The sequence below is a fragment of the Biomphalaria glabrata genome, chromosome 1, assembly GCF_947242115.1.
Source record: "Biomphalaria glabrata chromosome 1, xgBioGlab47.1, whole genome shotgun sequence".
Taxonomy (NCBI): Eukaryota; Metazoa; Mollusca; class Gastropoda; family Planorbidae; genus Biomphalaria; species Biomphalaria glabrata.
The window spans coordinates 59,421,985-59,449,601 of record NC_074711.1 but is presented as its reverse complement, the minus strand read 5'-3'; the positions used below and the strand labels follow the sequence as shown (position 1 = coordinate 59,449,601).

Below are 27,617 nucleotides of genomic sequence, written 5' to 3'. Positions count from 1 at the left end.
ATATCTGCTCTAAATTAAATTCTTATATCGAGTCGCCCCACTCTATTCTTTTATGCCAATTGCAATCATTAGCAGAAATTATAAAAAGAAGCGTGCATTAATCGTTTTCACTCTACCGCCCCCTCCCCTTTCCAGACGAAAATATGACGTTTTAAAACAGAATAGTCAAATTTAGCGACATAGTTTATGTAATTGCACACGAATTTATCATAATTGTTTTAAGAAAGACTTTGTTTTGGAAAATTTAGATTTCATATAAAATTTTTCAGTATAAGAGTAACAATTGAGATGGGTTCTGAACCCAAATATTCTTTTCTTAGTCGCCTTTTTCCAACCTTTACTCAATCTGATATTTTTCTATTGTATAAATAAATAACTGATAACTTATGCTTGAATTCTAAAATTCAAAAAAATTAGAGTAGAATTTAATTGGTCTACTTAATTTCTCCTGCCTCTTCCGAAATTTTTTATTTAGAGCTTTGAATTATAGTTCTGTAACAAAACAAAGTTACAATCAGGCCTGTTGAACAAAATGCATCACTTACAAATAAGCTTTTCTTAGAAATACTCTTTTTCGAATTTTTATTTTCTGCGTCGATCCTCAAAGCCTTAATCTAAATCTGTGGAGTATCTTATCTTTTTAAGGAACAAATCTGTTGTAAGGGCCTGTAAATTCATATTAGAATATTTTTCAAGTTAAACATTATTCAAATGGTTCTTGAAATTATATATTTTTGAGTGTTTAGCCATCGCTCTGTTGATGTCTTATGCTGACCAAAACAAGCCTATACTACAAGAGGTCTCGCCTAACATGAAGATAATATTACGATAAATACGCCTAATAAAGATATACTTACGCTACTTGTTCCTCGATTGTAAGTCCCCTTTCAGGATCGGCCCTTGCCCAGATGTTACTTCATTTGACCTGCCTTTTTAATAGGATGAATAATGAGCTGTAGATGTCAGGAGAGTGCGTTTCTGAAGAAAGTGAAGAATGCAAAACAAAGCTTGGCCGAAGAACACTGAGGGAGCTTGCAGCGCTCCCCCAGACCCCCTAGCTGTCAAGAAACGGCCACCAACATGACTGTTTTTAGTGTTTTCTTTTTGCTGAAGACTGAGAAACACAGCTTTATATATATATGCTGTATGTGCCTTTATGGAGGCGCGGTGGCTGAGCGGTAAAGCGCTTGGCTACCGAACCGGGATTCGAATCCTGGTGAAGACTGGGATTTTTAACTTCAGGATCTTCGGGCGCCTCTGAGTCCACCCAGCTAACGTTAGTTGGGGAAAAGTAAAGGCGGTTGTTCGTTGTGCTGGCCACATGACACCTTCGTTAACCGTGGGCCACAAAAACAGATGACCTTTATATCATCTGCCCTATAGACCACAAGGTCTGAAAGGGGAACTTTACTACTTTTATGTGCCTTTATGCATAGGTTTAGGGTTTACTGGGCGTTAGGGTTTGGAAAAAAATCGCCCCCCCCATTCCAATTTCTGGATCCTCTAGGGTCGCTGTGTCTGTGTCTGTCTTGGTACATGTTACTGTTCCATATCTCGGATCAAGCTGAACTAGTGCACAATTCTTTCTTGTACTTGAAAACCCAAGAAAATTTTTTAAAAATTAAACAATAAGTGAATTAACTATTGGTAATTAATAATTTTGTTTGGTATCACCAACAAGGGAAAGAAATTGTGCTTGATTGAAGAGGTGATATAAGCTGAATCAGTCCCCTTGAAGAGGCCAGAGCCCTTAGTGAACAGGTTTTTTTCTTAACATTTAAAAAGCGATTACAATAACATTAACTAGATACCCCCTTCCCCGCCCCTTCTTTTTCCCAACCGGTCCAGACAAGTGATAGGATCATAGCGCATTGAGAAAGCTAAAGCATGCAATAGCGCTAAACAAAACCAATTGGTCAACGGCTTCTGATTTTTCCTCATGAAGCCTATCTCTGGTAACGACACTGTCGATAATGAGAGATTTTTTTCAAAGACTTATTGCAATGATAACCTATGAGGTTGGATGTGTGAAATTTTTATTATTATATTTTTTAAGAAATAGTTGTGTGTGTGTATTTTAGTCGAATTTATTTAATTTCTATTTAGACAATTTATCAGAACCGTAAGAAAAGAAAAAAAACTAAGGAAAATGATCATTACAAAGTCCACACACCTCCCCGAATCACACAAAAATGCATGAATGCGTTTATTAGCACTAATCTTATAGACCAAGAGACCAAATTGTTTCTCAATGTTTGCTACGATATTTCTACCAATAATTTAGTTCCTACTACGCAGCCAGGGGAACTGTCTATGACCTACTTATATTTATAGTACATCTTTTTTATCTTAGAAATACAAAAACATAAAACTCGACACTAAAATCTAGTAGTTATGTCCTTGCAAGTGTTTGTGTATGTCATTGACACAGTGACAAGTCACCTGTATAACTTTTAAGAAAGGAGAGCTCTCTTGGTTCCTTTCCTCAACTCTTTCTTTTTGCTTTGCACTTTCCTATCACTTTCTCTCTCTCGCATTTTCTCACCTGGCGCCCCCTCTGCTATGTGGATTGCACTGCATTCCTACGTGTATCCTCCTGATTCAAAGGTAGGTGCTTTTTCCTTCGTTTTGTTCTCGGTCTATTTCCTGTTGCAGTTTGAAACATTAGGACACACACACATAAAGACTGGTGTAGAGTTAGATGAACCACTCTCAACTGGATTAATTAGTTAATTAAATATTACGACAACAATATGCGTTCTCTTCCTATCCTGTGACACTTCTACTCCTTTTCTGGTGGTGGTGTTTTTTTATTCGTTTCTGTCTCTTAGTAGATTTAAACGCTAGGGCCCAACGAAACGTAAACTATATTAGAATACACGAGCCAAAAGGGGAATTGATGAAATGTAGGCAGCTTTATTGAAAGGAAGAGAGGGTTTCTGGCTACAATATTATGTGACTGTTAGGATTTGTTGGCTGTAATAGGAGAACAAAATGACTTAAGCCAAAACAATTCATAGAGGCAATCAAATATTTCATATAAGAAATGAAAGCAGAAAAATAGTAAAATAATGTAAATAAGACAATTTATTAACAATTTAGAGAGTTGGGGGGGGGGGGGGAAGTGATATTCCAATGTTCGCACCGGTCCAATAGAATGTAATACATACTAGTATTCGTTGGTTTGTACTGGAGAACATTTCCTGATAGGACTTTTTACTATTGTTGTTATAAGGAGGAATCAGAAGGGAGGTTCCTTGGCAAAATAAACAATATCTAACCCAGTGGCGGATCCGGGGGGTGCCAAAGGTGCGATTGCCCCCTACCAAGCACACCTCCCTTGCCTTATGGTGGGGAGGGCGATTCAATTTATTGTGCGTAATTCAGTTTGTGAGCAAAATTAGTCAAATATCTGTATAATATAAGCTACTTATTGATATATAAACTATTTTATTTTATTTTGTCTATCCTTTCCTGTGGTATGCTTACCAATTCTGCTGGGTGGGTAGGTGCTCTTTTGGGGACGGTCTGATTTTCATGCAGAAATCATAACTTGTGAACAATATGAGTTAAATAAATATGCTACCTATTTAGATTTGAAATCAATTGTATATTATTTCGGGTTATCCTTTTAAGGTTGGACCGTTAGAGGGGCGGTAGATGAGATCGCCTCCCCCCCCCCCCCTCGCCAAGACATGTCCTTTCCTTGGAGGTTTAGAAGGTCGTATTTTAGTGGACGAACTGCATAATTTATGTAAAAGCAAAAAAACTAACATGTTATATATGCTATATATTACTTTCTTATATCAAGCACCCCACTCCACCCCAAACTCCAAAGCGCTAATGCCAACTGCAATCGTTAGTAATAAATAAATATAAAAAGGAGAGAGGATCTGTATCTGATTAGTCGTTTAAGTCGTCCGCCCTGTTCCGTTACACGTTGGTAGCGTGACTTTTAGGATAGGATAGTCAGACATGGTGACATTTTTTAAAGTAATATTTCAGGTTCTGAATTTTTGTATATTCTGGCAGTTTAAAAAAAAAATTCGTTTTGGAAACTTTAAAATTCATAAGAATCTTTTTTTTTTAAATCTTACATTTTTCGAGCATATAAACTACTTTGGACCTATTTCTCTCTCCAACATATACTGCTATGTTTCAAGTGCTGAGAGTAAAGTCCCCTACTCTATGTTGCCTTCTTTTCCCCAACGTTTTTTGTTTCTAAGTTATGCAAGTTTAAATTTAGTTGTGTCCCAAAACGGAAGTTTTGTACAAAAGTAATTACTGAAATATGAACGTATTTTTAGAATATTATTTCACCAATGTATAGAGATAGATGTTTTTACGGCGGCGACGCTTCCACTTCCCTTCACGGCTTTTCAAATCGTAGAGTGTGCACTGTATTACGTTGTTTATTCAATATGGTGGTATAAACGATTGTTGCAGAAATTTTATTTTGTCAATGTATCTCGTATACAATGATTACTCTGAAAAATGAACATCGACATTTAAGTAACACTGCCTGATGACCAACGGTTGCTGTGCTAGGATTAAAATAAAAAAAAACAGTAGTGGCCAACCCTCTTTATCCTGAGAGCCATTAACATTTCCGATATTCGAGTCCCCGGCCGCATCGCATAAAAAAAACAAGCAAAATATAAAAACAACTTTAAAAAAACAAAACTTACATAAGGGAAGGAACTGCACATGCACAGCCATATGGAGTCAATACTATAAGATTTATTTCTCTTTTCTATATAAAAAAAAAATTTCCACTAATTAATTAACCGGTTAATGTTTTTATTGATTCATGTTTGTTATGAAACTATGAATAGTTGTGCAAAGTTTCAACTAGTTCCGAGAATGGGAAGTGAGAGAACGCGTACAAACATGTGTTCCAGACAGACAGACGGAGTGAATTGATATAATCTTGGTAATAAATCACTCAGTCCCACGAAACTGATCCTTTACGGTCTCATTATGCACTATGGTCCCATCATGGCCTGCGAAGGATACTTTGGATATCACTGAAAAAAAAATAAAATTTATGTTTGCGTTCTGCTGAAAGACGAAGCCCTAACTGGAGATTGTCACAGGTCCAGGACAGTTGAAAGGAAGATTCTTAACCGCTAGATTCTGTGCGCGTGTGAATGTGTGTGTGTTTGTTCAAATGTGTATGTGATGATGTGTAAAACATGATTGTGAGAATGTGGATGAGACAATGTGTATGCGTATGTGAAAAGTGTAATTAAAATGGAAAGATGTAAATTGGACGATGCAGGGCCGGACTTAGAACTAATGAGGCTATTAAATGTTGTAGAGCAGCTATGGTTCATCTCGAACATTTTTTCATGTGGCTGTGGAGCCCTATTTTGAAGAGACACTCCCATCCATTTGCGATGTCTCCGAAGGATATTGAAAATCGCATCCCGAAAGTCATTCTCTACGAACAACTCGCGACTGGCACAAGAAAAACTGGTCGCCCCCACCTCCGTTACGTGGATGTAATAAAACGGGACCTCAAATCAGTGAACATCGATACTGACCATTGGGAAGACATCGCTCTAGACCGCACTAGATGGAGAGTGACAGTGACCAAGAAAGCTATAGACTGCTAAATAACATGGGCTTCAGCTTTGGAAGAATAGCGTACCATGCGAAAAATGGCCAGCTCCTCCACCACCAAAGCGAAAGCCACCTTAACCTGCGATATTAATGAGGCTATTAGCTATTTCAAATAAAGGGTCCTTATAAATCCCCCCACTAGCTACTCCCATGTTATTAGATAGTGTAATTATCAATCGAACCTTTTTGGGGGTTCGTGGGGAGATGGGGGCTATGCTATAGCTAATGTTTCCTTGGTCGATCTTAAATGTAGGATGGTAGTATACCACTTATAAAGGTGTCACGTGGGAGTTTGTTCAAAACATGACAAAACTTGACAAGATAGCTTCAAGAAATGAAAAGAAGAAACCTCCATGTCTAAGCGTTACTCCTAAGAACGTGTGTATTCCAATCACAATGAATAGTGTCTGTTATTTCATTGCAGTGAAACCCGGAGCCTACTTTATGCTAGTGTCAGTAACAAAACCAAACAAATAATAAAAAACCAACAATTGTTACATTAACAAAAGCACTAGGAGAGCTTCTCAACTCTCCCCTTGCCTTATCTACTTACTTTATCTCCATGCTTCTCTTTACCTGTCCTTACCTACTCTCTTTGCTTCACCTTAACTTCTTTTCTAAGCTCTCATTAACTCCTCCATTTACCTCTTCTTACCGTATCTCCTTAATTCCTTCTCCTCCTGAGACACACCTCCATGGCTCCATCAAGGTTTGGGCTGCTACCGTATTGTTATTCTATAGTCTACAACTTATCTATAGCTCTGTAAAAAGTATCCAGGTCCAAAACGTTTCAGTTAGTTCGTGATTCATATTAACTCTTTCTCTATACGTAATTATATTCCACGTTCCGACCGAATTCTCATTTTGCTCAGTAGTAATTCACTACCCTTTTTCAATAAAGCTTTATAAACGGTTCCTTTTGTTGTCTGAAAATGTTTTATTAGGTAAAGAGTTAAAGAGGAATGCATGCTCTTTTTATATAAGACAAAGTGAAGTTCATAAAATCAAACATTAATTTAATTGAATGATAATTTAGTATCCAACAATATTGATTTTAAAAAAGGGCCCACAAAAGAGGCAATAAAGCCAAAAAAAAAGAGGCAAAGAAAAGAGGCCTAGGGCCCAAGGATGTCTATGATGATAAAGCTCAAATTGAATAGCGCAAACGCTGAGGTTTCCTAAAAAAAAAAATTACGGAAATGTTTTTTTTTTCTCTTGAGTATTTAAATAAGAGATTGACCCTTTACAAAATAATTTTATTCTGATATTCTTTCTAAAATTATTGAAACCTGCCTTTTTACCTGCCTGGGTGGGTCACTTCGAGGTCGATTATGAGTTTGTGTTTCGACACAAACTGTCTTTGTAATCTTCATCATATTTTTTTATTGGTTAACAGAGGGACGAATAAATTAGTTATTACCCCAAGTGATAATGATAGTCGACTATTTCAACTACTGAAGAATACAAAATGATAAATAAGAACATACAATGTGCTACTACAATAACAGCTCAAAACAGACTTTAGATTAGGAGAAATATTGTATGATTTGTAATATTATCTAGTAAAATGTTAATCCCTATACTTTAGTCCAGAACTGAAAGTCTTGAAAGCTGTCCGATTTTTCTTTAAAGTTGACCGATATTTTCTATTCTTTTAGTCTAGCACTGAAACTCATTTCTTGAAAGTTGTCCGATATTTTTACCTTGCTCCTATACTAGGTCATGTATGATGCCCAAACTACGATCTGCGGGTCATATCCGTCCTATCCACACTTCTTCCAAGAAGTAATTAAGAATAAGCAGAATAAAGATGAAGAGACTTCTGGCTTGGTTTCATTGGACTCGACGCTTTCTAAGTCCTGATATGGCACATGATAAGCGTGTCAGAAATCTATTCAGCTCCTTGGGGTAAAGCGTTTTTTTTTTAAGTTTGCTTCAAAAAAATTTAATATCACAATAAATATTAAGATATATAGTGTAATTTTAAACTCGTAAAGCAACGCAATAAAACACGTAATATTCCTCTTGAATATATAAGGTACGGTCACAACATATTGCTTTTCACATGACAAAATCTGCCATTTGGGCAGGACGAAAAAAAAAATCACCTTTTTTTACTTACCGCCTACGTAGAACAACTGTAAACGGCAGCGGCTCATTTTCATGAAAGAATTTTTTTTGTGTTCGCTGTTTCGTATCAATGCGTTTTTATAAAGCCGGCATACAAATGTATTTTTATTATTTATTATTATCTTTTTTTTTTTGGAGATGGAGCAAAGAAGTGTCTGTGCAGAATCTAAACTGGTGCGCTACGGGCCGTTGGGCTGAAGGGTGGAAAAAAGGCGAAACAAAAATTCAATCGACAAAAAAGTGTTTGGTTTTGGGAGGGGCTTTCCAATAGAGAAGACACACAAAAATAAAAAATGTGTGAAAGCGTCATAATGCGTGTCGTTTTTTTGAAGTATACGAAAATGTCCTGTCAACATACAAATGAAGGGCTACCAATTATCTGAACTTAGCGAGGCAGGGATAACAGCTATTAATCTCTACAACGTTGCAACGAAATTACAAATGCACGTATTAACAACGCTCTCAGTTGCAGGCTGATAATTAATGTTTTTATATGGTAATTAGACATGTTCCTTTTTATCAATTCTTGAACATTAAATGTCACAGAAGATGTGCTCTAGATGTTACCCCGTTGCTGTGTTGTGCTATACAGCGCTCTGGGTCGGTGTTCGAGGACTTATCAACGACTCACAAGCCATTCAAGACTTTCTGACAGACTACAACAGAAAAGCTGCAGAAGTCATGTATGAATATGCCGAAGCAAGCTGGACATTCAATACCAACATAACAGATTATAACCAGAAAATGATGGTAAAATATGGCATTTATCTGTCTGGCATGTGGTCTCAGTTTTTCATAATTAATAACTAATGTACTCATGGTTAGATACTAATTTATTCAATTAATAGTAGGTTATGTGTAACTTGTATTTTTATTATATTTGTACAGTTAGATCTGCAATTAAAGGCCGACAAATTTTCCCAAGACGCATCACGCAACGCTTCCCAATATAACTTGACAGTTATGAGTCAGTCTGACAGACGCCAGTTTATTAAAATTATGGACATCGGAACAGCGGCACAAACCAATGAAACCAAAATGATTCGAGTAAGAAGGATTGTACCCTAACTTTATTCTTCAAGTAGCCAAAGGCGTTGATTGGTCAGGAGGAATAGGAAACAAATGTCCGGATCCTGGTCCAACTTAAAATATAAAACCTCACTGTGGCTTATGACAGCGTATTTAAGTTGAAAAAGCAGCTTGGCAAACACATAAGACTTGAGTTCAAATCCACATTTAGTCTAGGAAATTTTCAATTCACACCTCTCACTGTCTCCACACACACAAAAAAAAGAGTGCACCATAAATAAAACAACAATAATGCGCTTTAAGTTTTAAAGGGAAAACATTTTTTATTCCATGTGCAAGATGTAAACAAAATCTAATCAAAACATTTGACAAGAAAGAACATTTCACTTATTGCTCAAAGTTTAGAATTCTAAACATTTGAAATGTGTTCTATGCAGATTGTTATAATAGTGCACGGACAATGCAGCAGCCCAGGGCCTGCACATATTTAAATCCGGCACTAAGTCTATTATTTCTATTGACACAATGAATTGTTCAATGTTCAAGCAATGCCATTCTGACGTTGTTATTTTTTCTTCTCCCCTTCAGTTAAATAAAATCACGAGTGACATGGAGTCCATCTACAGTACAGCCACTGTGTGTCTCAACAAAACCAACTGCGTGCCGCTAGATCCAGGTAGGTAGGACCTTTACCTTCGTATCCGGGTTGGTCGGAAGCAGAAGACATAGAGCTATAACAGTGTTTGATTGTTTTGGGACACGAATTATAAAAGTAAACTCACAAACGTCTTAGAAGTCAACGATGACATCGAGTCACTATAACAGTGAACTAGACAAGATGTGGTGACACCGACTCACTATAACAGTGAACTAGACAAGATGTGGTGACACCGACTCACTATAATAGTGAACTAAACAAGATGTGGTGACACCGACTCACTATAATAGTGAACTAAACAAGATGTGGTGACATCGACTCACTATAACAGTGAACTAGACAAGATGTGGTGACATCGACTCACTATAACAGTGAACTAGACAAGATATGGTGACACCGACTCACTATAACAGTGAACTAGACAAAATGTAGTGACACCGACTCACTATAACAGTGAACTAGACAAAATGTAGTGACACCGACTCACTATAACAGTGAACTAAACAAGATGTGGTGACATCGACTCACTATAACAGTGAACTAGACAAGATGTGGTGACATCGACTCACTATAACAGTGAACTAGACAAGATGTGGTGACACCGACTCACTATAACAGTGAACTAGACAAGATGTAGTGACACCGACTCACTATAACAGTTAACTAGACAAAATGTAGTGACACCGACTCACTATAACAGTGAACTAGACAACATGTGGTGACACCGACTCACTATAACAGTGAACTAGACAAGATGTAGTGACACCGACTCACTATAACAGTTAACTAGACAAAATGTAGTGACACCGACTCACTATAACAGTGAACTAGACAAAATGTGGTGACACCGACTCACTATAACAGTGAACTAAACAAAATGTGATGACACCAAGTCACTCTAACAGTGAACTAAACAAAATGTGGTGACATCGACTCACTATAACAGTGAACTAGACAAGATGTGGTGACATCGACTCACTATAACAGTGAACTAAACAAGATGTGATGACACCAAGTCACTCTAACAGTGAACTAAACAAAATGTAGTGACACCGACTCACTATAACAGTGAACTAGACAAAATGTAGTGACACCGACTCACTATAACAGTGAACTAGACAAGATGTAGTGACACCGACTCACTATAACAGTGAACTAAACAAAATGTGATGACACCAAGTCACTCTTACAGTGAACTAAACAAAATGTGGTGACACCGACTCACTATAACAGTGAACTAGACAAGATGTGGTGACACCGACTCACTATAACAGTGAACTAAACAAGATGTGATGACACCAAGTCACTCTAACAGTGAACTAAACAAAATGTGGTGACATCGACTCACTATAACAGTGAACTAGACAAGATGTGGTGACATCGACTCACTATAACAGTGAACTAGACAAGATGTGGTGACACCGACTCACTATAACAGTGAACTAGACAAGATGTGGTGACACCGACTCACAATAACAGTGAACTAGACAAGATGTGGTGACACCGACTCACTATAACAGTGAACTAAACAAAATGTGGTGACACCGACTCACTATAACAGTGAACTAAACAAGATGTGGTGACATCGACTCACTATAACAGTGAACTAAACAAAATGTGATGACACCGACTCACTATAACAGTGAACTAAACAAAATGTGGTGACACCGACTCACTATAACAGTGAACTAGACAAGATGTGGTGACACCGACTCACTATAACAGTGAACTAGACAACATGTGGTGACACCGACTCACTATAACAGTGAACTAAACAAAATGTGGTGACACCGACTCACTATAACAGTAAACTAGACAAGATGTAGTGACACCGACTCACTATAACAGTGAACTAGACATAATGTGGTGACACCGACTCACTATAACAGTGAACTAGACATAATGTGGTGACACCGACTCACTATAACAGTGAACTAGACATAATGTGGTGACACCGACTCACTATAACAGTGAACTAGACAAGATGTGGTGACACCGACTCATTCTAATAGTGAACTTAACAAAATGTGGTGACACCGAGTCACTCTAACAGTGAACTAAACAAGATGTGGTGACACCGAGTCACTCTAACAGTGAACTAAACAAGATGTGGTGACACCGAGTCACTCTAACAGTGAACTAAACAAGATGTGGTGACACCGAGTCACTCTAATAGTGAACTAAACAATATGTGATGACACCGACTCACTATAACAGTGAACTAAACAAGATGTGGTGACACCGACTCACTATAACAGTGAACTAAACAAGATGTGGTGACACCGACTCACTATAACAGTGAACTAAACAAGATGTGGTGACACCGACTCACTCTAACAGTGAACTAAACAGGATGTGGTGACACCGAGTCACTCTAATAGTGAACTAAACAAGATGTGGTGACACCGAGTCATTCTAATAGTGAACTAAACAAGATGTGGTGACATCGACTCTCTATAACAGTGAACTAAACAAGATGTGGTGACACCAAGTCACTCTAACAGTGAACTAAACAAAATGTGGTGACACCGAGTCACTCTAATAGTGAACTAAACAAGATGTGGTGACACCGACTCACTCTAACAGTGAACTAAACAAGATGTGGTGACACCGAGTCACTCTAATAGTGAACTAAACAAGATGTGGTGACACCGACTCACTCTAACAGTGAACTAAACAAGATGTGGTGACACCGACTCACTCTAACAGTGAACTAAACAAGATGTGGTGACACCGAGTCACTCTAATAGTGAACTAAACAAGATGTGGTGAAACCGACTCACTCTAATAGTGAACTAAACAAGATGTGGTGACACCGACTCACTCTAATAGTGAACTAAACAAGATGTGGTGACACCGAGTCACTCTAATAGTGAACTAAACAAGATGTGGTGAAATGCAAAGGTTCCAAGCTCAAGAACTTTTTTGCGGATGTATGAGTGTAAACGGCTAAATTTGAATGACAGTTTCGAACAATTTTGTATTGACAAATTGATATTTTGGTCCACGTGCTTCATAATCTTACTGACTCCATTATCTCACTAACTCCATTATTAAGCTGACTCCATTATTAAGCTGACTGTATAAAAACGTCGACATTCAGACCCAATTTATTTTAAGCATCGCCAAAGAAATAGGTGACAGCTATGCAATAACAAAAATGTGAGTGCTGTGTACTGTGAAAGAAAAAAGTGTGTGTGTGAGAGAGAGAGAGAGAGAGAGAGAGAGAGAGAGAGAGAGAAAGCTTTAATTGTTTTTCTAACAAAAAGTGAAATGTATTCTTATGTGCTATTACCCAAACAAATAGTCACGTGTCCCAGAGTTATCTACCGTGTAGGACATACTGTAGTAATAAAGCCAACACTTGGAAGAAGTCCATCAGCTGAATTGAGCTTGGAACTTAGAAACCAACATGAAGAGCAACTGGAGCAAGACGTTTTGGGGCGATGGTCGTTTTGGCGCAGACATTTTAACACGGGACGAAGAGCAAAAAACTAATAAACTTTTTTTTTTAATGTAAATGTAAAAACCCACAGTGATATTTATGACGGCTATGACTTAGTGACTATTGCACGTATCCTTAGCTTTTAACGCAAAGGTCAGGGGCTCGAACCTGTTTATATTACGTTCTTTTAGAAAAAACTACAATACTTTCTCCAGGGAAAATATTTAAAACGTTAACCCCAAAAAGAAATACATAAATAAAAACTTTTAAAAATACTTTAAAAAAAAAAAGCTTTTCAAGCCATATTTCTCAATACTGTAATAATTGTTGTCCTTTTTCAGTATTAAACAAAGTTAATGAATTGCCACTATTTAATTAACTATTTGGTTAATTTTTTAATTGGTCCATATGTTGTCTTCAACAATAAATAATTGTGTGAAGTTTCATTTTGATCAGAGAAGGGAAAGTGGAGGAGATATAAGCTTGGCTAAATGTGTATCAGACAGACAGAGTGAGTAGATATAAGCTTGGCTAAATGTGTATCAGACAGACAGAGTGAGTAGATATAAGCTTGGCTAAATGTGTATCAGACAGAGTGAGTAGATATAAGCTTGGCTAAATGTGTATCAGACAGAGTGAGTAAATATAAGTTTGGCTAAATGTGTATCAGACAGAGTGAGTAGATATAAGCTTGGCTAAATGTGTATCAGACAGAGTGAGTAGATATAAGCTTGGCTAAATGTGTATCAGACAGAGTGAGTAGATATAAGCTTGGCTAAATGTGTATCAGACAGACAGAGTGAGTAGATATAAGCTTGGCTTAATGTGTATCAGACAGACAGAGTGAGTAGTTATAAGCTTGGCTAAATGTGTATCAGACAGACAGAGTGAGTAGATATAAGCTTGGCTAAATGTGTATCAGACAGACAGAGTGAGTAGTTATAAGCTTTCTAAATGTGTGTCAGACAGACAGAGTGGGTAGATATAAGCGTGGCTAAATGTGTATCAGACAGAGTGAGTAGATATAAGCTTGGCTAAATGTGTATCAGACAGACAGAGTGAGTAGTTATAAGCTTGGCTAAATGTGTATCAGACAGAGTGAGTAGATATAAGCTTGGCTAAATGTGTATCAGACAGAGTGAGTAGATATAAGCTTGGCTAAATGTGTATCAGACAGACAGAGTGAGTAGTTATAAGCTTGGCTAAATGTGTATCAGTCAGAGTGAGTAGATATAAGCTTGGCTAAATGTGTATCAGACAGAGTGAGTAGATATAAGCTTGGCTAAATGTGTATCAGACAGAGTGAGTAGATATAAGCTTGGCTAAATGTGTATCAGACAGAGTGAGTAGATATAAGCTTGGCTAAATGTGTATCAGACAGACAGAGTGAGTAGATATAAGCTTGGCTAAATGTGTATCAGTCAGAGTGAGTAGTTATAAGCTTGGCTAAATGTGTATCAGACAGAGTGAGTAGATATAAGCTTGGCTAAATGTGTATCAGACAGAGTGAGTAGATATAAGCTTGGCTAAATGTGTATCAGACAGAGTGAGTAGATATAAGCTTGGCTAAATGTGTATCAGACGGACAGATTGAGTAGATATAAGCTTGGCTAAATGTGTATCAGACAGATTGAGTAGATATAAGCTTGGCTAAATGTGTATCAGACAGATTGAGTAGTTATAAGCTTGGCTAAATGTGTATCAGACAGATTGAGTAGTTATAAGCTTGGCTAAATGTGTATCAGACAGATTGAGTAGATATAAGCTTGGCTAAATGTGTATCAGACAGATTGAGTAGATATAAGCTTGGCTAAATGTGTATCAGACAGATTGAGTAGATATAAGCTTGGCTAAATGTGTATCAGACAGATTGAGTAGTTATAAGCTTGGCTAAATGTGTATCAGACAGATTGAGTAGTTATAAGCTTGGCTAAATGTGTATCAGACAGAGTGAGTAGATATAAGCTTGGCTAAATGTGTATCAGACAGAGTGAGTAGATATAAGCTTGGCTAAATGTGTATCAGACAGAGTGAGTAGATATAAGCTTGGCTAAATGTGTATCAGACGGACAGATTGAGTAGATATAAGCTTGGCTAAATGTGTATCAGACAGATTGAGTAGATATAAGCTTGGCTAAATGTGTATCAGACAGATTGAGTAGTTATAAGCTTGGCTAAATGTGTATCAGACAGATTGAGTAGTTATAAGCTTGGCTAAATGTGTATCAGACAGATTGAGTAGTTATAAGCTTGGCTAAATGTGTATCAGACAGATTGAGTAGTTATAAGCTTGGCTAAATGTGTATCAGACAGATTGAGTAGATATAAGCTTGGCTAAATGTGTATCAGACAGATTGAGTAGATATAAGCTTGGCTAAATTTGTATCAGACAGATTGAGTAGTTATAAGCTTGGCTAAATGTGTATCAGACAGATTGAGTAGTTATAAGCTTGGCTAAATGTGTATCAGACAGATTGAGTAGATATAAGCTTGGCTAAATGTGTATCAGACAGATTGAGTAGTTATAAGCTTGGCTAAATGTGTATCAGACAGAGTGAGTAGATATAAGCTTGGCTAAATGTGTATCAGACGGACAGATTGAGTAGATATAAGCTTGGCTAAATGTGTATCAGACAGATTGAGTAGATATAAGCTTGGCTAAATGTGTATCAGACAGATTGAGTAGATATAAGCTTGGCTAAATGTGTATCAGACAGATTGAGTAGTTATAAGCTTGGCTAAATGTGTATCAGACAGATTGAGTAGTTATAAGCTTGGCTAAATGTGTATCAGACAGATTGAGTAGATATAAGCTTGGCTAAATGTGTATCAGACAGATTGAGTAGATATAAGCTTGGCTAAATGTGTATCAGACAGATTGAGTAGTTATAAGCTTGGCTAAATGTGTATCAGACAGATTGAGTAGTTATAAGCTTGGCTAAATGTGTATCAGACAGATTGAGTAGATATAAGCTTGGCTAAATGTGTATCAGACAGATTGAGTAGTTATAAGCTTGGCTAAATGTGTATCAGACAGATTGAGTAGTTATAAGCTTGGCTAAATGTGTATCAGACAGATTGAGTAGATATAAGCTTGGCTAAATGTGTATCAGACAGATTGAGTAGTTATAAGCTTGGCTAAATGTGTATCAGACAGATTGAGTAGTTATAAGCTTGGCTAAATGTGTATCAGACATAGTGAGTAGATATAAGCTTGGCTAAATGTGTATCAGACAGATTGAGTAGATATAAGCTTGGCTAAATGTGTATCAGTCAGACAGAGTGAGTAGTTATAAGCTTGGCTAAATGTGTATCAGACAGACAGATTGAGTAGTTATAAGCTTGGCTAAATGTGTATCAGACATAGTGAGTAGATATAAGCTTGGCTAACATTGTTTAATTTTGCTTTCTTTTTTCCCAACGATTACACTAAGAAGGCGGAACACTTCCAAGGTACCTTCTTTATGACCATTTGATTTTCTTTCTTCTTATTAGATCTGACGAAACTGTTTTCCGAATCACGGAATTATGATGACCTTCTAACGGCTTGGAAAGGTTGGAGAGACGCATCAGGTCGGAAGATGAAAGATTTGTTCGCAGAGTATGTCACCTTGAGCAATGAAGCTGTCAAGATACTTCGTAAGAAAATAAATCAACTCGATCTAGTTTATTTGAATAATGGAAAAGTACATAGGCCAATTTGTGTCAAATCATGTGTAAATTAGTGTCAAATCATGTGTAAATTATTGTCAAATCATGTGTAAATAAGTGTCAAATCATGTGTCAATTAAAGTAAAATCATGTGTCAAAGTCAAATCATGTGTCAATTAGTGTCAAATCATGTGTCAATTAAAGTCAAATCATGTGTCAATTAGTGTCAAATCATGTGTCAGTTTGTGTCATCGTCGTATTTATCTCAGCATTACATATCCACATATTCATCTACTTGTTTAGATTTGGATTTATAAATCCAGTTTACATTGTTTGCACCACAAAATACAGTAACATAGAAAAAGAAAAGAGAGAGAGAGAGAGCAATATAGAGGCATGTGAAGGCAATACATAACTTAAATAAAAAGGAAGATTTCGTAGAGAGCAGCCAATCTCAGAGTCAACTGAACGCTATGAATTACTATCAGATCAAATGGTCTTCATTTTGAAATGGAATGAACATAGTCCTACTTATTCATATAGATCTTTTTAGGGGCTTTAATTAATGTATGAATATTTTAACCTCAATTTATAGACTACGCTGACACGGGTGCCTACTGGAGGTCCTGGTATGACACCCCAACATTTGAAGACGATGTCCGAGCTTTGTTTGACCAGTTACGTCCACTATACGAACAGCTTCATGCATACGCTCGTCGAAAGCTTAAGTCTATGTATGGAGCAGACAAGTTTCCATCATCTGGTCACATCCCAGCTCACTTACTTGGTAACTTAATCATCTGGTCACATCCCAACTCACTTACTTGGTAACTTAATCATCTGGTCACATCCCAGCTCACTTACTTGGTAACTTAATCATCTGGTCACATCCCAGCTCACTTACTTGGTAACTTAATCATCTGGTCACATCCCAACTCACTTACTTGGTAACTTAATCATCCGGTCACATCCCAACTCACTTACTTGGTAACTTAATCATCTGGTCACATCCCAACTCACTTACTTGGTAACTTAATCATCTGGTTACATCCCAACTCACTTACTTGGTAACTTAATCATCTGGTCACATCCCAGCTCACTTACTTGGTAACTTAATCATCTGGTCACATCCCAGCTCACTTACTTGGTAACTTAATCATCTGGTCACATCCCAACTCACTTACTTGGTAACTTAATCATCCGGTCACATCCCAATTCACATAATTGATAACTTAATCATCGAATCACATTCCACCTATCTTACTATGTAACTTAATCATCAGGTCACATCCCAACTCACTTAATCGGTAACTAAATCAAATAGTCTCATCCCAACTATCTTACTCAGTAACTTAATCATTTGGTCACATCTCAGATTACTTTTTACTTGTTAAAGTAACCATTGGGGCACATTAATCATCTGGTCTCATCTCAGCTCACTTAATCGGTAACTTAATCAAATAAAGTATTAAAACCTGTGTGTAGTCGCTGAATGAACTCTTTATGTTGTGTCTGTTGTATTTATGTGTATTTTTCTGTTGTGTTGTCTTTATATGAGAAAAGTGTCCTTGTAATCACAACAAATTTCCTTAAGGATCGATAAAGCAGTCTTAGTCTTAGTCTCAGTTTATAATTTTTTTTCTGGCCTAATTCTACATTGCTTGTTGAATAATTTCCTCTTTGTGTAATGTGAATCTTGATAGAAGACTTTGGATACGTTTGTAGTTCTCAAACACAAGAAAACATAAGGATAACATAGAGGAGCTCTTGCTAAAGAGTTTTACTTTCATATTTAGAAACGCCTTATTATACACAATTACTTTTTCTGGTGTTAAGTTCTATGCATTGCTTTATTTATGTATGTTTTGAGAATATTACTTAAGAGAATATATAAACATCCGTCTGTTGTTACTTATCTAGTTGTATTGTATCATTAGGTAATATGTGGGCTCAGCAATGGGACGGCCTTATAGAAGAACTAACTCCATTCCCTAATAAAGCATCCTTTGATGTTACAGATGAAATGGTCAAGCAGGTGAGTGAAACTGTGAAAGTGAAGTTCTTAAGAAAAAAGAAAATTAATATTTGTATTCATTATAACTGTTTCACGTATAAGTTCACTTTTGATAGCAGTGCAGTAACATTTGATATACTTTAGTCATTCGGTTGTTACATTTGATATACTTTAGTCATTCGGTTGTTACATTTGATATACTTTAGTCATTCGGTTGTTACATTTGATATACTTTAGTCATTCGGTTGTTACATTTGATATACTTTAGTCATTCGGTTGTTACATTTGATATACTTTAGTCATTCGGTTGTTACATTTGATTTACTTTAGTCATTCGGTTGTTACATTTGATATACTTTAGTCATTCGGTTGTTACATTTGATATACTTTAGTCATTCGGTTGTTACATTTGATTTACTTTAGTCATTCGGTTGTTACATTTGATATACTTTAGTCATTCGGTTGTTACATTTGATATACTTTAGTCATTCGGTTGTTACATTTGATATACTTTAGTCATTCGGTTGTTACATTTGATATACTTTAGTCATTCGGTTGTTACATTTGATATACTTTAGTCATTCGATTGTTACATTTGATTTACTTTAGTCATTCGGTTGTTACATTTGATTTACTTTAGTCATTCGGTTGTTACATTTGATTTACTTTAGTCATTCGGTTGTTACATTTGATATACTTTAGTCATTCGGTTGTTACATTTGATTTACTTTATTGGAGTGTATACAAGTGGAAAGGATGGCTGCCTAGCCGTTTAGTATGATCTCCGGACTGTCGTTCCTGATGATTTCAGGTTCGAACTATGCCATCTGCCATCTCCCCCTTGCAAGAGGTTTGTGATAGAATGTAATAATCTTCATTTCTGAGGGAGCATTCGAGAGCTCAGAAGATTTCAAATGTAAACAGGTTTTTTTTTTCAACGTTCAAAAACGAAACAAAAATGTGTTCTAACCTTGACCTTACAGAACTACACAGCTTTGAAAATATTCCAAACTGCTGACCATTTTTTCCAATCTCTTGGAATGATACCGATGCCTCCGGAATTCTGGAACAAATCGATGCTGGAGAAACCAACTGACGGAAGAGACGTTGTTTGCCATGCTTCAGCCTGGGACTTTTACAATGGCAAAGATTTCAGGTCAATACACAATATAACTTGTTTGTATTTTTATATTTTATTAAGATGGTGCTTAAAAAACATGAAAAAATCTATAGATATAAGTTAAAATAACGCTTTAGAAAGCACTACACGAAAACAGCATAAAGGAGCTTTGTATTCATTCAAATGTTTGAAAATCGTTAAGAAATGCCTTTTTTATTTGTGTAGATCGTATTTTATAGAATGACTTTCCTTACTGTACGTTTTAAGAAAACATTTCGAGACTAAAACATTCATAGGTTGAAATAAGCTGGTAGGTAGCATGTTGTTTTAGGATAGTGAGATCAAGCTTTTTCCAAATATTTATAATTATCTTTGACAATCTCTGTGAGTTCTGAACAAATTTGCTTGTGAAGTTTCTTGAGCAAGCAACGTCAATTAGTCTAAATGAGACTGACAGATGCTCGAGATGAGTAGTATTGAGATTCGAAGACGTAGCTCTTTTTTTTTTCTTCGGCCATCTCGCGAACAAATTAAGAAAATTACAGCATGCGTGTTACCAGTCTTGATGACCTGTCCCAGATAAATGTGGACAACAATGACTTAACTGAGTTGAACCTTGACGTATTGAATTAGATAGACAATGACTTATTGAGCTGAACCTATTGCCTAGATCTAGAAGTGTGTCTTGTTGACAACAAATATTAAGTTTATAACATACCAGAAAGTAGTTGTTTTTTTTATGTCAAGTGAATATGAATATTGTAACTGTGGTAATATATTCAGTTTTAAAAATATACAAGAAAGTAGGGGTTTTTTGTAATGATAAGTGAATATGAATATTAGAGTTTGAGTTTTTGAGTTTTTTGGCACATTTTAGGCCATGTCGTGCCCGTAATCCCTAAAAGTTATTAAAAACATTGTCTATTCACAATTAAAATAGTAAAGGTAGTGAAAATGTAATAACTTAGTAAAAATCTTTTGTAAATATTATATGTTCACAATTTCACAAATCAAATCTTCGCAGACAACCCCACCTCCCGGCCAAAGCCTAGTGAATATGAATATTATAACACTGGTAATGTTGTGGCTCAGATGTCATGATTCCAGACCTGGATCTAGTTTCAGTAACACTCCAGTGTGACGCGAGTCCGTTTGAAAAGAATAATGACTACAATGATGTAGGAGCACATTAACACAAGCTTGACTTTGGCACACACACACACACACACACACACACACACACACACTATCATTTTAAAACTAATGTCCTGAGACCATCTACAAAATATTGTAGAGAGACTATAAATGAAACAGACAGTGTTCGGGTACATCTACATAAATATTCATATGTATTAAACATTTTTTACTTAACAGTGATGAATTAAAACAGCTGAAAAATGTTTATATTTGTCCAGAATAAAACAATGTACTGTGGTCAACACTCAAGATTTAGAAACGGCTCACCATGAAATGGGACATATCCAATACTATCTTCAGTATGCGAGTCAGCCAATTCCGTTCAGAGATGGGGCCAACCCTGGTGTGTGTAACCTTACAAACAAATTAACTAATCTACAGTAACTAACAACTAACTTCTACACCCAGTGTGCTTTTTAATGAATGGATTATAAAATAACAATCACTACCTAATCATATATATATATATATATATATATATATATATATATATATATATATATATATAATCATATATATATATATATATATATATATATATATATATATATATATATATATATATATATATATATGCTAACTAACATATATGCTAACTAGCAAAGATTTGAGTAAGAATGTTGCTAGGAAAACAAGAAGGCACAACTCAAATAAGAAAAAAGGAAACAATAATAATAAGATTTTTTGAAATTAAGAAAATGTAATGCACAAACAAAAAAAAAGATATAGACTACACATTATGCCACGCAGCCACTATAACATAAAACGGTAAAATGCTAGCTCGCAATATTTATTTATGTTCCTACAAGTTTGAAATTAAAGAGAAGAAATAGTTTACGTATGAGACGATTGCAAGACCTGACAATGGGTCCTTTTTAACATTCATTGTACCAGTTTTAATGTTTTGAATATATAATTAGTTTGTAGACTAGCACAGAGATCTGTAGCTGTCAATGTAAATGTTTCGGAAATGTGATTGTACTGAGAGGGATGTGTACATTCCATGCACGTAGGCTACCTGTCAATTAAGACACCAATATACAAACAATCTTTCAGCGCGAGAACACACACACACACACAACTTGGTCATTTTAAAACTATAGCTTCCTATAAAACAAACAATTTGAACACATAAACGCCAACACAAATACATACACACACAAACTGACCTACTAATAGAAATTGAGTGATAAAATCGCAACCAAATGCTGACATAATAATAACAGTAGAGCAGCAAGTAGAGTACAACTATTTGTTTTTGAAAGTCAAGATGTAGGAAAGATGTCTAAAACTGTTCTAGTAACCCACTTAGTTTTATGTATGAAATACCTCGGCTGTATTATATCGGGTGGCGCTACTGTACCATTTCCTATTCATACAGGACTTAAATACTATAACCTCAATCATTTGTAAAGCCTTTTAAATAATAAGCAACTAAAAGTCGGTAGTCCATACGGATGAATAAAACAGCTTCAACCCGTTTTGACCAATGTGTTTCTAGCTGGGTGTAATATTATTACAGGATTTCCGCTTGTACTAACGTTGATCAGTTCGACTTTGTTGTTGCCCATCATGAAATGGGGCATCTTGTCTATTACCTGACCTACAAGGATCTTCCAGTATCATTCAGAACAGGGGCAAACTGTGGTATGTTCAGATTATTTTGTAGCAAAGTGCCTGACATTAGAGTGCCTTTCACAATATCACTCTACATTTGTTTCTTCAAGAGCTACTAATGCATGAGTGTATTCAGATTTTCAATTCGTTCTCTTATAAACAATTAGATTAGAAGCACTCTTTAGGGCGCATTGTGAATTCAATTCAGTCACAGTAGTAGCACTGAAATCATTTTGACTACAATGAAACGACACTTGCATCCTGCATGTTAAAGTATTGACTTCAATACAGCTTCACATCCAAAGATTGTAGTTGTTATATTTTGGCACCTGGCGTTTCTCAAAAACTTTGACTTCAAGAATTTGATGTTTTATTCCTAGTCAAGTCATGCTAGTCAAGTCATGCTAGTCAAGTCATGCTAGTCAAGTCATGCTAGTCAAGTCATGCTAGTCAAGTCATGCTAGTCTAGTCATGCTAGTCAAGTCATGCTAGTCTAGTCATGCTAGTCTAGTCATGCTAGTCAAGTCATGCTAGTCTAGTCATGCTAGTCAAGTCATGCTAGTCAAGTCATGCTAGTCTAGTCATGCTAGTCAAGTCATGCTAGTCTAGTCATGCTAGTCAAGTCATGCTAGTCTAGTCATGCTAGTCAAGTCATGCTAGTCTTGTCATGCTAGTCAAGTCATGCTAGTCAAGTCATGCTAGTCTAGTCATGCTAGTCAAGTCATGCTAGTCAAGTCATGCTAGTCAAGTCATGCTAGTCTAGTCATGCTAGTCAAGTCATGCTAGTCAAGTCATGCTAGTCTAGTCATGCTAGTCAAGTCATGCTAGTCAAGTCATGCTAGTCAAGTCATGCTAGTCTAGTCATGCTAGTCAAGTCATGCTAGTCTAGTCATGCTAGTCAAGTCATGCTAGTCTAGTCATGCTAGTCAGGTCATGCTAGTCAAGTAATGCTAGTCTAGTCATGCTAGTCAAGTCATGCTAGTCAAGTCATGCTAGTCTAGTCATGCTAGTCAGGTCATGCTAGTCTAGTCATGCTAGTCAAGTCATGCTAGTCTAGTCATGCTAGTCAAGTCATGCTAGTCAAGTCAGGATCCTAAAAACATAATTTTCTTAAAGCTCATTAAAAGTACACAAGTACGTAAAATAAAATCATACAATTTGTTTTGTTGTAAAATGTTTGATATGTTTCGGATGTTCCTTCAGAGTTGAAGATAGTTTACTTCCTAGTTCAAACCTCCCGCAGGACGACGCGGAATGGGAGCGGGCAGGGTTTGAACCCTCGACGGTCGATAAATCCGCACGACCAGGCAGCCATCCTATTCCATTTGTTCCTTCAGTAGATGGACGCTAAGGTTCATCGGAGAGAAATAAACTGAATGCCTGGGCATTAACTATGGACGGTAGAAGATCGCCAATCCCAGCAGTTTCCCCCCCCCCCTTTTCTTTTCACGCTGCTGAAATGTCCCATAGACTATAAGCGACCAGATAAACTGTTTGTGATGAGCGGCATCGAAAGTTTGGCCAGAATGCATCACCGTTTCCCTTACATCCACTCTAGACCAAAGTCTCTTGGGCCATGACAACTCCATTGAGCTCATGTTAACTTTATTCCTCTTGGGCCATGACAACTCCATTGAGCTCATGTTAACTTTATTCCTCTTGGGCCATGACAACTCCAGTGAGCTCATGTTAACTTTATTCCTCTTGGACCATGACAACTCCAGTGATCTCATGTTAACTTTATTCCTCTTGGGCCATGACAACTCCAGTGATCTCATGTTAACTTTATTCCTCTTGGGCCATGACAACTCCAGTGATCTCATGTTAACTTTATTCCTCTTGGACCATGACAACTCCAGTGATCTCATGTTAACTTTATTCCTCTTGGACCATGACAACTCCAGTGATCTCATGTTAACTTTATTCCTCTTGGACCATGACAACTCCAGTGATCTCATGTTAACTTTATTCCTCTACATTTTTATCCCCTTTGGTCTCACACTGTATCACCCAAATACACTCCTGAATATTGCCTTCTGGTAATTTACTTTTTCTCTTTGCTGCAGTTAACAGAAGTTTATTTTTAGTCTCTTGTGACATGGACCCAGAAGTCCGAGGAGTTTTATATATTTATTCATTTATTATCAAACGGAATGAAGCTTTTAACCGAGACCAATCGACCTGTGACGTGGCAACCCATAGCTTGTTTGCTCTCGTTGTAACACGAAAAGAATCTTTACAAACTTGCATGAGATTAGCTCCACCCACACTTCCTAACTCAAGAACTGATTTAATTGAACACAAACAGCGAGAAATAGTTGTCAGTGGCATAGCTAGGGATGTGGAGGTCCGGTGGGCTTGACCTTTTTAGTTTGACCTTTTTAGTAGCCCCAGCATTTTGACATTTGACATCTTGGCATGAGACAATGGCGTAATATTTAATGTAAAAATTTCGGACAGTCATTTGGGGGCCCCTCTCAAGTGGGGGCCTGGGGGGGGGGGATTTTCCCATTTGGACACCTCCCTCCCCAACCTAGCTCCGCCACTGTAAACCGATACACTGTACACCATTAGAGACGTAGAATTAACACTACTAAGTATTAGTTGTAACTTTTATAGCTATCCAATATATGACAGAATTTAAATACTGTTACATGTTATGTCAAAATAACTAGTGGGTGCTTAGTATAACTCCGCATGCCAAAATTAATATAAAGAAAAAGAAAAGATGCAAAAGAAAATCATCCCTTCTAATAAACACATTTCTGAAGTTAATAGCTTTGAAATTAGTATTATCATTAATTAGAAACACCGAACCAACTAGGTGATGCCAGTCTAATTTTGTATTTTTTACCATCTTGTCAGGCTTTCACGAGGCAGTAGGTGACGTAATGTCTCTGTCTGTACAGACACCTGAACACATGCACACCATCGGTCTCCTCGAGACACTCACTGATGACTCAGGTAAGTCAGGACGTGATCATTCAAAGCTGAATCGTGCTCAAGAGAATGAATCAAGTTTCAAGTTTCACTGGACTAAACACAGAGGCCGAAGGACTTTTTTTTCTCATCCAACTGTCAATAGAATGTCAGTGATTGACAGTGATGACTTTCAACCTCTTTTTGACCTCCAACCTTTCTCTTACCTTGAACCTATCTCTGGCCTCAAATCTTTCTCTAACCTCCAATCTTTGTCTAACTCCAAACCTTTTTCTGACCTCTAACCTTTCTCTGACCTCCAGGTTTTGGCTGACCTTAAACTTTTCTCTGAGCTCCAACCTTTCATTGACCTTCAAATTTTCTTGGACCTTCAGCCTTTCTTGACCTGTATATGTCACAGTCGAATAATGTAAAAGAAAAGATCGGGTCCATCGATAAATGTTTCCGGCTTCATTAGGCAATACTTTTTATGACTTTTTTGGCAGGATCTGGCCCACGGGTTTAAGTTTTGAAATCACTGAATTAATTGTTTATGCTTTCAAAGCATGTCTTTTTTTAGTATTATAAATTAATGAATACATTTGTAGCATGTGCGTTTTTTTTTTTTTATTAATACCAGTCTCTGAAAATGCTGACAACACTGACTTCTGTTTGCGAATGGTATGCAAATGTTATTTGAAATATCACAAACGGAATATGATGAAACAAAAAAGATTCATCCGCCCTGTTGTCCAACTTAACATTTATCTTCTTTCTTTTAGCGGCAAATAAAAAAAAAAAGAAATAAGATAAGATAAGATAAGATAACTTTTATTGATCCAATTAAATGGAAATTCGGTTTGACTACATTTGACAACCTCAGCGTAACTACTGTACAATAACAATTTAGATGCACATACGAACGACATTCACACTCGAAAAACACATACACACTCATAACAAGCGCTTTATAAATAGACTTCTATGTACTTCTCGATGAAGACAGAATGTTAATTTTTAATGTTGGTCATCCAGGGTCTATTAGTACTAAATGTTTAAATTTTCTTCTTTGATACAATCATGTTTTCACAGAACTGGATGTACGAATTAACAGTTGTGGTAAGTTCATCTGTCTGGGCAGTTGTTTACAAACATGTCCCAATCTGTTTGCTCCAGACTACTTTGTAGCTGTAAAACAACGTCGTAAGACCATGACTGGATGGACTGTACTTTGGGTTTTGTTGTTTTTTTTAAACCGGTTTGTACGTGGGTGTAAGATGGATCATTGTGTGGTCCGACTCTCCGAGAGGAAATAACGATCGAGATGTGTAGGCCATTTTTATGTTGCTATAACACATGTCCAAGGTTTTATAGTGCCGTGTGGGACAATTAACATATTGAGTATATGTTGGCAAGTGTTGAGCTAACGAAAGATGATTGAAATCTCCAATAACTAGTCGGACAGCATCAGAACTTCTAGTCCCACGCGCACGTATAATGTCTAGTAAATGTTTTGTTGCTTTCTCTGTGTTGGCTGTGGGTGACATAATAAGATTGTGTAGCCTGAGATTGTTACATAGTGGTTCAATATCGGTCGTACACAATTTAGTTTTGATTGAAATATTGTTGACACAGCAGTACTGTTTATTGACATAAATGGCCAGTCCTCCTCCTCTTGTTTTGCCACTCTCTTTTGTTCTGTCTGATCTGTACAAAAGAAACGCATCCAAGTCTACTGATTCGTCGGGAATAATTTCGTTTAGCCATGTTTCAGTGAGACAGATTAGCGAGCTTTCACGGTAGAAATGTCTGCAGCAACAATTAAGTTCGTTCATTTTGTTATTTAGTGATCTTATCTTATATAATACAGGCGTTACTTCAAAAAAGAAGATGAATACGTCCTGCGCGTCATGCATTTAGTCATGCATATTAACCAATGACTTAAATTCTGCCAAGTCACTGGTTTTCCTGGCTAGCTCAGGCAACCCATTCCATGCTCTAATAGCACTAGGGAAGAAGGAGTATTTGTACAAATTTGTCCTAGCATATGGGACGAGGGATATACCTTTATCTTTGTGTCTTTCAGAGTATTTTATTAAATTTTGTTTTTGTATTTGAAGATTATGGTTCAGTGTTTTATGTATAATTGCTACTTTACTTTTGAGTCTTCTGTCCTGAAGGCTTTCTAAATTTAGTGATTTTACTACTGGTG

The 27,617-nt window shown here is 36.7% G+C and overlaps 1 protein-coding gene across 9 annotated transcripts in view; it reads left to right on the top strand.

Annotated features, from left to right (window-relative positions):
* Positions 1–27,617, top strand: part of LOC106074586 (angiotensin-converting enzyme-like) — a 71,007-nt gene that overhangs the window by 31,210 nt on the left and 12,180 nt on the right. For 4 of the 9 annotated variants that reach the window (XM_056004998.1, XM_056005035.1, XM_056005004.1 and 1 more), the window contains exons 2-10: positions 8,302–8,505; positions 8,644–8,802; positions 9,373–9,460; positions 16,383–16,526; positions 17,134–17,325; positions 18,476–18,573; positions 19,536–19,708; positions 21,088–21,212; positions 25,352–25,450. In XM_056004998.1, coding sequence (XP_055860973.1) covers positions 8,302–8,505; positions 8,644–8,802; positions 9,373–9,460; positions 16,383–16,526; positions 17,134–17,325; positions 18,476–18,573; positions 19,536–19,708; positions 21,088–21,212; positions 25,352–25,450 — 1,282 coding nt within the window. Of the gene's footprint in view, positions 1–2,500; positions 2,608–8,301; positions 8,506–8,643; positions 8,803–9,372; positions 9,461–16,382; positions 16,527–17,133; positions 17,326–18,475; positions 18,574–19,535; positions 19,709–21,087; positions 21,213–22,391; positions 22,517–25,351; positions 25,451–27,617 lie in introns of those variants that run through there. The other 5 variants (XM_056005012.1, XM_056005026.1, XM_056004989.1 and 2 more) reach the window with 4 other exon arrangements.